Genomic DNA, 13,905 nt, shown 5'->3' on the forward strand with positions numbered 1-13,905 from the left:
TAATTCCTCCTTAAAGATATACCTATATGTCAGATTTTGATGACTAACACAGAATATTTTATAGATACCCAGACTAAGTGTTATAATTCCTCCTTAAAGGACACATCTCGTGTTTTCAAAGTATACAGAATTATATGCATTTTGTCTTCCTTATGCTTATAGAAATTAATTGTAATAGTTCGTTCGCTGAAGTATTGCGATAATTAGCCACAATACGGACTTAAATCTAAGCCCCGATTTCAAAAAGCCTAGTTAATTAGATAGGTAGTCACGTGGTACAGTGAAGTCATATGCGACCTTCGTCGATCAACTTGTTGTAAAAGTAGTGTTAGATATTTTTAAAAACTCGGGTTTTAGGGGCCTAATTTATTTACCATGGATAACATTTATTTCGATGTTGACAAATTTACCAGAGTCTTATATCTTTTAGCCACCAGTGCATACAAATAGCAACCCAAATGTAGCGAGAAAAGCGAGTATGAAATCTGCATAAATTTGCGAATAAATAATGTTTACATCGGATCCCTGTCTAAACACAATTTGGTAATGCCATTTCTGTAAACAACTGTAATTAGCGTTGTTGCTTTTCTAAAATAAACAGTGCAATTATTATTAAATTTATTTTTGGAGAAGTTAGATAGGCCTAAATTATGATACGATTATGTATCATTGACAACTAGGCCTACTGTCACAGGTGCATTTCGAAAAAGAAAAAATAATAATAATGATCAAACTTATTGTGAAAATCACAATACTTTTAAATTATTTTATTAAAGCAATTTTATTAGGCCTAATCATTATTTTTTGTTATCAACACGTTGTTACGTAGGAAGTGGGAGCGTGGCGTGCTGTTGTTGTAAACACGTACGCGTTCCTTAAAAAAAAATGAAAGCATTATAATTCAATTCAAAGTCGGGAAATATTATATTTTATTATTTATAATTGAAAGTTCAATTATCTTTTATCTTTAAATTTCTTTTTTAAAACTACCAGTTGGTAGACACTGCACTGCTAGCAAAGTTCTGCCTACATGTGTATGTTGTTACAAGGTGAAGGTCAGTTGGTGCGAGTGTGTATTGAATTCGAGATGCCGTAGGCCTATATGTTACAGTGCGTAGCTTCGATAGAACCACTTTCTCGCAGTTTATCTACGTATGTGTCCAAGTGCTTGTTAGAAAAAGTACAGGGACAAATTTTACTGGGGGTTTTTATGGCAAAGTCGTTGTGCCGACAAAAAATATTCACGTCTTGTCCTTCATACATTCCTTCGAAAATTGATAAAAACACAGTCCAAATCCTCTCTACTGACAGCAAGTACACCCTTAAACGGCACAAAACACCCTAATGCAGTGTTATTTACAAGCTGTTAATGTGATAATTGTTTGTTTGTCAATTAAATCTAATCTGTTTATGAAATGGCTATCAACTGTTTTCAAATCTTCTCGCTCGAGGTCGCATATGACGTCACAGATAATGGCGCGTAAAATATCGAAGAAAATATGCATATCGCAAGATTTGAATTTCATCGCTTTCAAACTCGAAAACTACGCAAACTGTTTCATTTAAAACACATGTAAAGTAGTTTTAGGCATGAAATGAATTAATTTTGCTGAAAAAATTAAAAAGTTTAAAAACATGCGGTGTGTCCTTTAAAGATGTACCTATATGTCATATTTTGATGACTAACACAGAATATTTTATAGATACCCAGACTAAGTGTTATAATTCCTCCTTAAAGATATACCTATATGTCAGATTTTGATGACTAACACAGAATATTTTATAGATACCCAGACTAAGTGTTATAATTCCTCCTTAAAGATGTACCTATATGTCAGATTTTGATGACTAACACAGAACATTTTATAGATACCCAGACTAAGAGTTATAATTCCTCCTTAAAGATATACCTATATGTCAGATTTTGATGACTAACACAGAATATTTTATAGATACCCAGACTAAGTGTTAAGATATACCTATATGTCAGATTTTGATGACTAACACAGAATATTTTATAGATACCCAGACTGAGAAGAGTTTCCACGTCTCTCTCCTCCCCGTCTTTCTTCACTTCGTGAGGACTTCGTATGGACAGCATTTTCTGGAGATTCACAATGCCACATTCTATTTGCTAAAAGAGATTTAGACAGATTTCTTATGTTTTGAACTGTCTCCGGGACTCAATGTAGGAAGTGGTAGGATGCAAATCCCAGCCAAAGAATCAATTCAGGGTAGCAAAAGAAAAAACTTACTAATCCAGATCTGGTTTTAGTCTTTAGAAAAACCTCACAGGAATCGTTCTAGATTGTCACCTAAGGCCAAGTAAATGTAATGGATTGTTTTTCAGTGGCCTTAGTAAGTGGACATAGACGCAGACTTTTATTCTACCTCTTACAACGATACACCAGCATGATGTATGTATTGTTTACGCATTTTGAGTTCTCAAGATATAAATTCATACATTTGTAATGGTATATCGGTCTTAATTACTTTCAGGCTAACTCCCTAAATATGAACCAGGTAATCAAAAACAGTTCCCTTGATTTTTTGTTAGTTTTTCATGAATTTTAACCCCAAGACAATTATTATTGTAAATAGTTTTTAAGATTGTAACCTATCAAAATATAAAAAAGAATCTTAGGGGCAGGCCTGCCTTGAAGGACTTCAAAGCCAAAATTCATGTCAAAATCAGTGCTAAAATGGAAAAAATGCTGCTTAGGCCAACTTCGAAGGTTAATTTCAACATTGTAGATAATAAATTATAATTTCAAAATGGAATTATGAAAAATTCATACATGTATCTATGTATGACAGAAAATAACTAAATCAATGTGACTTTTCTCGGAAAATTGTTCTCCCCCATAGGTCTTTGTTTTGTTACCTTGAACTGATCCTTTTAGTCTTCTTTCTAATAATTGACTAAGAATCAAGGGTCTCTTCATGACTGAGACATTGGAAATGATAATAATGGAGGAGGAAAAAAGGCCCTTGGGCCACATCGCTCATCTTTCACTTTGGTCCTGCTGTTGTTCAGCTGTTATGATTATTAAAAGATTTTTTTCTATCTTTATTCTCAAGAAATTTTTACCTCATACTGTGGCCCCAACCTAGCCCGAAATGGTCAAATATCATGGTATGAAATGCAAGGTCTTGCCATAAGAATTCTATACATAAAATATGAAAGCCAGTACCTTAAACAGTTCAGGAGATATTGCCTACATTAATTTTTATCAAAGGAGGTAAAAATCCAAGGTCAAGGTTGCAAGGTCAAAAACTTAAGTATCACTAGGGGCCTATGGGTCACATCACTCACCTGAGTCACCTTGGGCCACATCTAAAGATTTCCATATATATTCGCATATAAAACTTTGGTCCCTATTGTGGCCCCAACCTACCCCTGGGGGCCATAATTTTTACAAACTTGAATCTGCACTATGTTAGGAAGCTTTCATGCAAATGTAAACTTCTTTGGTCCAGTGGTTATTGAGAAGAAGACTTTTGAAGATTTTCTCTATATATCAGTGTGAAAACTTTGATCCCCAATTGTGGCCCCATCCTACCCCTGGGGGCCATAGTTTTAACAAACTTGAATCTGCACTATGTCAGGAAGCTTTCAAATAAATGTAAACATTTCTGGCTCAGTAATTCTTCAGAAGATTTTTAATGATTTTTCCTATATATTTGTATGTAAAACTTTGATCCCCTATTGTGGCCCCATCCTACCCCGGGGAGCCATGATTTTAACAAACTTGAATCTGCACAATGTCAGGATGCTTCCATGTCAATTCCTACTTTCCTGGCCCAGTGGTTCTTGAAAAAAGGATTTTTAAAGATTTGTTTTCTATATATTAGCATGTAAAACTTTGATCCCCTATTGTGGCCCCATCCTACCCCCAGGGGTAATGGTTTTGAGAAACTTGAATTTGCACTATGTCGGGAAGCTTTCATGTTTTCAACTCCTTTGGCCCAGTGGTTCTTGAGAAGAGGATTTTTTAATGACCCCACCCTATTTTTAAATTTTTGTGATTATCTCCCCTTTGAAGGGTGTATGACCCTTCATTTGAACAAACTTGAAAGTCCTTCACCCAAGGATGCTTTGTGCCAAGTTTAGTTGAAATTGGCTCAGTGATTCTGGAGATGAAGATGAAAATGTGAAAAGTTTACACCGCCGACAACAGACAAATTTTGATCTGAAAAGCTCACTTGTGCCTTCGGCTCAGGTGAGCTAAAAAAAAAAAAAAGAAGGTTTCATCACAAGGAACGCATACAAGAAATATGAAATATATATCACTCACCATACAAAAGTTATAAGCAAGGCTAAAGTTTGTTTATTGTTTTGAAATTTGCATCAAACTCCGAAGACAAGACCAAAAGATCAAACATCATGGTATGAAATGTAAAGTCTTGTCATAAGGAATCTATACATTTTAAAACATGAAAGCCATATCTTAAATAGTTCAGGAGATATTGCCAAGGAAAGGTTTTCTTAAAAGTAGGTCAAACTTCAAGGTCAGGGTAACAAGGTAAAACACTTTGGTACCAAAAGAAAGGTCTTGTCACAAGAAATCCAAATATAAGAGCCATATATATCACTCAACATTCAAAAGTCATTAGCAACATCATGCTTCAGACAGCAAAAAAATAATATATGCCACCTGATGAGGGCATAAAAAAAATCTGAATCCACACAACTTAGTGTTTGTAATTTGATATGAGTTAGTGTAGTCCTGCTAATGTTGAAAATAAAACTAATTTTTATGAATGTCTTGTATATTCCCATTTACAGCTTTGATCCCTTATGGTGGCCACAACCTACTCCCAGGCCCCCTGAAATCAACAAACTAGATTTTGCACTACCTGGAGATGCTTGCATATCAATATTACTAATCATGGCCCTGCTATTCTTGAGATTTTAAAAGATTTTCCCCTATGTATTCCCATATGAAACTTTTATCCCCTGTTGTGGCCTCACCCTACCTCCAGGCTGTAATGATTTGAATCTGAACTGCTTGGGATTCTTGTTTGAGTAATCATGGCCCTGCTGTTATTGAAATAAAGATTTTTAAAGTTGTTTCCTATGCATTCTTATATAAAAGTTTGATCCCTTATTGTGACCCAACCCTAACCCCAGGGGTCATGATTTGAACAAACTTTAATCTGCACTTCCTGGAGAAGCTTGCATATTTACATGAGTAATCACTGCCCTGCTGTTGTTGAGAAAAAGATTTTTAAAGATTGTTCCTATACATTCTGATGTAAAACTTTGATCCCCTATATTGTATCCCCACATTACCCTATGGGGTCACAATTTGAGCAAACTTAAATCTGAACTACCTGAGGATGCTTGCATATTAATATCAGTAATATCAGTAATCAAGGCATTGCTGTTATTCAGAAGATTTTCCCTAAATACTCCCATGTAAAACTTTGATCCCCTACTGTGGCTCCACCCTATTGCCAGGGGCTACAATTTTTATAAAGTTAAATATGAACTACCTGGAGATGCTTGAATATCAATATGACTCATCATGGATTTGTTCTTGAGATTTTCCTAGATTTTTCCTCTATATTCCGTTTGAGCCCCATCCTACCCCTTGGGGCCACAATATGAACAATTTCAAAGTTGAATCTGAACTACCTGGAGAAGTTTGCATATTCTAAAATATTAATCATCATGGCCCTGTTGTTTTTGAGAAGATTTTGAAAGATTTTTCCTATATATCCCCATGTAAATTTGATCCCCTATTGTGGCCTCACCCTACCCCCAGGGGACATGATTATAACAAACTCAAATCTACACTTGTCAGGAAAGCTTTCATGAAAATTTCATCTTTTTGGCCCCAGTGATTCTTGGGAATATTTTTAAATGACCTCAGACCCAATTTATGCCTTTTCTTAATGACCCTTCATTTGAACAATCCCTTTCATCCAAGGATGATTTGTGGCAAATTTGATTGAAAGTAACCCAATGGTAACGGAGAAAGGTCAGAGATGAAAATGTGAAAAAGTCCACGACAACAGAGACTGGACAAAATTTGATAAAAAAAGTTCAGTTAAGCTTTAAGCTCAGGTGAGCTAAAACCTGGAATGTTTTGTGCTTATAATATAAATGTATCTATTACTTCTATTGAAAGTCCTGAAAATACCATGTACTTCCATTTCAAGAGGACCAGAAAAATCCTCCTCATATACGATAAATCCTTAATATTTAATATCAAGGGTCACACACTGGTAAAGAATTTAATGAATTGTTGTAAGGAAAATAAAAGGAAAAATACACAAGGCGTTTAAAATTTCCAAGATAAAAGAAATAAATTATAAATAGATAGTATGAAGTATATTGCTTCACAGGTGGTCTCAATATTGATAGAGCAAATACCTCAGCGTAACAGGGGGGGTCCTCCTCTATTCGATCTTTATCTTCTTCCTGAATGGTGGCACAATACATGTACATCAGTGCGCCTTTCCTCCAAGCCATGCATTCCACTATCTCCGGACCAAGCACATCAATTACCTGACATTGAAATCAATCAAATACCCGTACTAAGTGATAACTTTATTCATGTAAGTTGCATTGTTTCCTCATGTAGAGGTTTGACTGAATTTGATAATCACAATACTTCTTAATCTAAAATATCACTATACTGTTTGATTTTTTTAAATGTTATTTTTGATTCAAATATTCCCCTTTTTTATTTAAAAGTTACAATGTACTGACTAATGACTAGTTCACTAAAAAAAAGTCAGTTTACTTAGTCCAACAGAAGTAACGAAACTCCTTGTTCCTAATTTTTGCAATCAATTTGCAATAAACCAAAAACTACTGTGTGAAGCAAGCAAATTTTTTCAAAAGGCTAAGTACACATTTACGAGGAGTTATCAAGAACGTAAAGGACTAGCACCAAAATAAGAATAATGTACACATTAGAGATTTCCCACAATTGTATCAACAATTGCATGATTTGTGTTGTGCATACCTGATGTAATCTAAAACTATAATGGCGTACTTCCCTGAACTTTTAGATATAAATGATCTAAATTATGCAGTAATTTTCAAATTTCACTTGAATTTATTCTTATGTTCCTTTTCAGATCTGTTCCACAATTATAATCTAATTTAGCATACATTGTACCAGTATTCTAAAGAATTCAAATGCATTTGAAGGGTAATGGACATGATTTTTGATAGATTGAAATTTACAGATTTTCGTTGTAGAAATAAAAATCTTTTATACATAAGTGGATTAAAAATATTTTTACACAAGATATACTTTGTATTTACATAAAATCCAACTCCAAAAATCATGTTAACATGCTTGTCATAGCTAGGAAACCACATGCGGAGGCGAGAACACCAAGATTTCTAAAAATACGCCAAAAGCATTCAACATTTCGACATACACTAATGATAAATCAATCTAGAGATCAAGCACAAAGAAGAAAGAACAGAAAATTTTCGTTATCAAAGCTTTTTTTTTTCCACCAAAGCCATCAACTTTAGCGACATACTGATAGTAAAGTTAAGTGACATTTAAATGTAAAAAGGACTCATGCCTTGTTTTGAAAATGAAAAGTTAAGATGTTGCATCAGAATTTGATATTTAGGTTTGTTGCTGTTTTACAGGAATCAAATACATGTACTATCACATCATTAAATAGATTTCAATTCATCTGGTGCATTCTAAAGGAATTTCATTTTATTCAAGGAGTACATTTTAAAGGATTTCATTTCATTTAGTACATTTTATAGGATTTCAATTCATTTAGTGCATTCTAAAGGATTTCAATTCATTTAGCACATTCTAAAGGATTTCGATTCATTTAAATTAGTACATTTTGAAGGATTTCATTTCATTTAGTGCATTCTAAAGGATTTCATTTCTTCTAGTACATTCTAAAATATTTCTAAGTTGTCAAGAGCTGTGATGTTTGTTTGAGAAGTTTGAGAAGTCGTGGTAATCACTAAAGGAGTTGAGAAGCTGTAATGTGGGATACTTGGCTGAAAAGTTATGCTTCTTAGAAAAGTTGAGAAAATGTGTCGCTCGTTGAAGGAGTTTTAAAAAATGATGCTCATTACAAGATTTAAAAAGCTGTGATGCTTGTTAGAGAAGTTAAAATGCAGTGAAGTATGTTAGAAGAGTTAAATAGTTGGGATTCCTTTTAAAGAAGTTGAAAAGCTGTGATGCTTGTTGAAGTAGCGGAGAAGCTGCGATGCTTGCTAGATGAGTTGAGAAGCTGTGATGCTCAGCTAAAAAGTTGAGAAGCTGTGATGCTCAGCTAAAAAGTTAAGAAGCTGTGATGCTTGTTCGAGAATTTAAGAAGTTGTGATGCTTGTTAGAGAAGATGAGAAGTTGTGATGCTTGTTAGAGAAGATGAGAAGTTGTGATGCTCATTAGAGAAATTGAGAAGCTCTGATGCTTGTTTATAAAGTAGTTGAGAAGCTACAATGTATGAGGCTTGTTAGACAAGTTGAGAAGCTGTGAGGCATCTTAGAGGAGTTAAGTTTTGATGCTTGTGAGAGAAGTTGAGAAGCTGTGATGGTTGTTGGAAAAGTTGAGAAGCTGTGATGCTCATTAGAGGATTTAAAATGCTGTGAAGCTCCTTAAAGGAGTATATAGAAGTTGTGACGATCATTACAAGAGTTGACAAACTGTGATACTTGTTAGAGAAATCAAATAGCTGTGATGCTTCTTAGAGGAGTTAAAAAGTTGTAATGCTAAGTGTTAGAGGCATATAAAAGAAGCTGTGATGTGAAAGAGTAGTTGTGAACCTGTGGTGCTTGTTCAAAAAGTTGAAATGTGTTGCTCATTATCTTTGTTGAGACACTGTGATGCTTGTTAGAGAAGATGAGAGGCTGTGATGCTCAGTAAAGGATGTTGAGAATGACATTGCAAAATATCTGTAAATTTTGCGATTTTTTTTTTACACATGCTCAAATATTCTTATGCTCAGGACATATTTCATTTATATCACTATAACATTTCAGTTCTATGGTGCTAATGCATTTTGTTTTTGATGACCACTTGTATCATTAGTAACATGGTTTTTAGTTGACCTAGTATGGTTTATACGTGGCTAGAAAATTCCATACGGAATGGAATTTATTGACCATGTTTAAACCAATATTAGGTCAGCTACAAACCATGTAACGAATGTTTCTCAAATCATCAGCAGTGTGAGATCGACTTTACCCATGTGAGACAGCCATGCAAGATTTTTCTGTATCACACTGCTGCGATGTCATTTGATTGTGACGTCATGTATTTTCTATGATTTACGTTACACAATGAAGTAAAATATTTTGTATTGTTTTCTTTAAAATTCATTTTGATATAGCTTTCTGGCGGACAGCCTTAGGTTTTTTAGTTTACACTTAGTACAGTGTAAAACAATTTCGGGTATGCTCTTTCTGGCTGTCTAATTAGTTTTTCCATTAAAGTTAAAATGAGGATTTTAATGATTTTGAATTTTCTCAAAGCTCTTGAATTTATGCACTAAACTGTAGGTAAAATGTGAGAAAAATAATCCTTTGTTATTTACTCATGTTGGATAGGGAAATTCCACAACTGGAATAAAATTCGCGGTCCTAGACGGTGAATCTTGTCCCCTCGGTGGAATTTCCCTATACCACACTCGTACTAATGAAGGATTCTATTACATAAATCTCACTGATTGCCATTTTTAAAATAGATTTTACAAAACTAATTTTAAGCAATCATGTAGGATACATTGTGACCTGAATACTCATTACAGAGTAGGTTATAGGTCTGTATAGGTAAATGATTGGCTGTATATTTCTGGGCCGTAGTAGAATAAAAACAAAATTCTTGTTTTAATGGACGATGCTGAATAACCACCTCGGTCTCAGAATGTTGCTTGAAATACAAAAGCCTCACCTAACACCTCGGCTTTTGAAAACAACATTTCTCGACATTGAAGGTAATCCTGCACATCCACGAAAACTTTATTTCTTTAAACAACTATGATGTCACACACAAGTAACGTGAGAAACTATGTATTTGCTATTTGCGTTCAATGTATTGTCCGTATTCAGCTTTAGCAGTTGGAAATTTATTTCTTCAACTGGAGTTTTCAGCTATGTTATTGAGCTGTCTGCCACCTTGAAACCAGAGTAAACTAAAGAAGAGAAATAACTCATCTATTAGAAAAAAAGATTATTAATGGCTACACTGACGGTGTATGGAACATATGTGGTCATCACATGGTCGATGTAAACCAATGACAATATTACAAATGCAGGAGATAAGATATTTATACATGTAAACACTGTTCAGTGATCCCCCGCTATATTGCCCACCGTTATAATGCCATCCCGGCATATTGCCAAAAAAGTTCAAAGTCCCGTTTTCCTCGCTATGTAAAACCCCGTTATAATGCCATCCCCCGCATACCGCCATCCGCCAACCTATTTACAGGTACGGCTTGGTCAATTACTGTTATAATCACCCCCGCTAATTATCGCCAATCAATGGTAGGAAAATTTCAGTGAGCAGGCTTAACCAATTATCCGCCGTTTGTCCTCCAGGTATCAAAGTTTGGAGCAGATAATAAGTTACATAAACGATAATCAACTGAGTTCAAATATGCAGTATTGTTTTTGACATCTGAGTTTGGCGGACACACCGAAATATAATAGCACATTGATGTAGTAGATAAAATTTGTTTGATTTTTTATGACAGCTGTACACACAAACCCTCCCTCGATATAATGCCACCCCCGTTATAATGCCAAAATTGCCGAAGTACAAATGTTGGCGTTATAATGGGGATCACTGTATGTATGTACACTATCTCAGTATGATTATATGACAATGTACAGATGTACACTATTTCAGTATGATTATATGACAATGTACAGATGTACACTATCTCAGTATGATTATATGACAATGTACAGATGTACACTATCTCAGTATGATTATATGACAATGTACACTATCTCAGTATGATTATATGACAATGTATATTATATCAGTATGATTATATGACAATGTATACTATATCAGTATGATTATATGACACTGTACACTATCTCAGTATGATTATATGACAATGTACACTATCTCAGTATGATTATATGACAATGTACACTATCTCAGTATGATTATATGACAATGTACAGATGTACACTATCTCAGTATGATTATATGACAATGTACATATGTACACTATCTCAGTATGATTATATGACAATGTACACTATCTCAGTATGATTATATGACAATGTACACTATCTCAGTATGATTATATGACAATGTACACTGTCTCAGTATGATTATATGACAATGTACACTATCTCAGTATGATTATATGACAATGTACAGATGTACACTATCTCAGTATGATTATATGACAATGTACATATGTACACTATCTCAGTATTGTACATTGTATTACACTGAACACATGAACACAACATATACACTACCTCAAAATTCTCTTTCCCTGGATTTAGTTTTTTCACAGTAGTTTCTATTCCTTCAATCTCACCTAAAATCAATATCAAATTACAGCTGACTATATATATGTTGAATTTGAGGAGATTCGATAAATCCAAAATTCAATTCAACTGAAAGTATTGGTGTCTATATGTATAAACTAATAAAGTATGCATGCTTTTCTTAGTAAACTACATGTTCATTTTTAACACTTTCATTGCTGACTTTTGTATATAATGTCTTAGTGTTTTATCATTCTTTTAATAAACATTTTCGATAACTGATAACCATAAATGCTGATTTAAAGTATAATTTTTTCTTCTTTTACATTTAATGGGAATATTCTTCAATCTAGAAGTATCCGTATTTTAGAAAAAAAATCATGCATGTACCAAAACAAAAAAATGTGTGACAAAATAATCTAATTCAAAATCTATTGTAAACGATTCAGTCCTTGTTTACTTATGCAATACGCCAGTTTCAAGATGAGAGCTCTTCTATTTAGAAGGTACATTTAGTGGAATTGGGACTAAGTGGACCTACAGTCAGCGAGGAAGATGATAAAATATATTAAAAGTGGCTTGTCTTTAGATATTGAAATGTAGGAAATACAAAATACTATCGAAAGAAATGTTTTACTGAAATGGAAACATAAAAACATTGTCATATTTGCAAGTAATATCCTAGATATGATACGTATGAACAATGAAATAACATGATATAACAAGAATCCCATGTATTTAATTACTCCCTGAATACTTATCATTTACTTAGTTTCTGTATCAATCGAATTTGGGTTATGAAACTATCTATGAAAAACTTACTTAGCTCATTCACTTATGCAGTGATAAATATTTGTCACACTCCTGCACGTAAATTAACAAGTTGTTTCCCGTCTTACTATGTACGAGAATTCTCCTAAGGGAAACAACTCAGATATATCTTGAAACCGGTGTATTACAAACTTGGTGACTATGAAGAGCTGTTATAAATCAGTATAACAATTATGAAACAATGCATCACTTCCATAGACTGTGAAATGTCTTTTAATACAAGCATGTGCGAGTACAAAATAATTCATATCTTTTATCAAACATTTTTAGGGACTGAATTTTATCTAAAAACAACCAATTCAATACAAGCAACTTCAATACAAATGTATGTATTAATATCATTTCAATTATTGATATGCATATATAAATTCCAAAAACATTACATTCAATGATATAGATAGAAGCTCCTTACTATCTCATTGTCATAATACTTATCATGTCAGATATGCAAAAAAAAAATCCTTACTAAAAATTGCCTTAATTCTTGGCCTCCAGCTGTCCCTGGGAAAGCTCTCTTCCACCATTACACTTTCGTCAATGAAGGTGTAGTCAAGTACAGCCCCTGCATATGCCTGGGAGGCTTCTGAAGGTGATGTCTCCTTCTTGGCAAGGTTAGTTTGACATTTCTGTACCACACACTCCAGCAGGGGCTTCTTATCTGTACATATATAACTTTTTATTCCACTTATATGATCATAATCGATGACACTGACTGACAATCGATGACACTGACTGACAATCGATGACACTGACTGACAATCAATGACACTGACTGACAATCAATGACACTGACTGACAATCAATGACACTGACTGACAATCAATGACACTGACTGACAATCGATGACACTGACTGACAATCGATGAAAGACTACAACATAATAAGCATCATCTAGATAATGGGTAAAATGTAAAAAAAAAAATTTACATGATCTATTACAAACAAGGACAGGTTGTAAAACTTAGAAATACTGTATACAAGGAATTTTTTGCCCTTGTTTTATTTTCACTAATTTCTTCCTTATCCAAAGTGACAAAAAATAACATGAAGTGAAAATTTCCCTGAATACAAAATTATGTTTATAAAATAATGTAGTCAATGTTTTTCTGTGCATGAGAACTGTATAGCTCCCTGAAAATATTGTGGATCAGACGAAGAATCCAGACTATCTGGTTGCTCATGATTCTTTTCTATTTTCATTTTGTTCAGAAAAACAAGTAATGGTTCTGCAGCTGATTCGCCTGTTTCTTTCACATAGTTTTACATGTGCTGTTTATTCAAAAGTATGACAATCTTTTCATGAACGTGTAAAATCTAAATTCTAACAACACGAATGATTTACATTATGAACCCAACTAGTGAAAATTGGTTATGAATTTTCAATTCATTTTTACCTTTGCATGTTTTCTTCTCCACTTCTTTAGCAGTTTCTAGCAACTTTGTAAATTCGTCAGTCAGCATGTTTGTTTACATGTACTTTTCGGTATACCAATCCCGATGATAATTTGATACTCTACAAAATCAGCGTCTTAATGAGTTAATTATGAATATTCATGACTGTAATATAAATGTAAGGTTGTTGGGGTTTTTTTAAAAGAAAAAGAAAAGAA

General features: G+C 33.8%; 1 protein-coding gene across 3 annotated transcripts in view; it reads right to left on the bottom strand.

The window, feature by feature from the left end:
• The window catches only part of LOC125668445 (RAB7A-interacting MON1-CCZ1 complex subunit 1-like), a 35,391-nt gene that overhangs the window by 8,253 nt on the left and 13,233 nt on the right, over positions 1–13,905 (bottom strand). For all 3 annotated transcript variants that reach the window (XM_048902614.2, XM_056162066.1, XM_048902615.2), the window contains 5 exons: positions 13,690–13,808; positions 12,762–12,953; positions 11,453–11,514; positions 6,383–6,517; positions 2,026–2,134 (listed from right to left, as the gene is read on the bottom strand). In XM_048902614.2, the coding sequence (XP_048758571.2) occupies positions 2,026–2,134; positions 6,383–6,517; positions 11,453–11,514; positions 12,762–12,953; positions 13,690–13,756 (565 nt within the window). In that variant the 5' untranslated portion in view covers positions 13,757–13,808. The remainder of the gene's footprint in view (positions 1–2,025; positions 2,135–6,382; positions 6,518–11,452; positions 11,515–12,761; positions 12,954–13,689; positions 13,809–13,905) is intronic.

The sequence above is a fragment of the Ostrea edulis genome, chromosome 4 (assembly GCF_947568905.1).
Source record: "Ostrea edulis chromosome 4, xbOstEdul1.1, whole genome shotgun sequence".
NCBI lineage: Eukaryota > Metazoa > Mollusca > Bivalvia > Ostreida > Ostreidae > Ostrea > Ostrea edulis.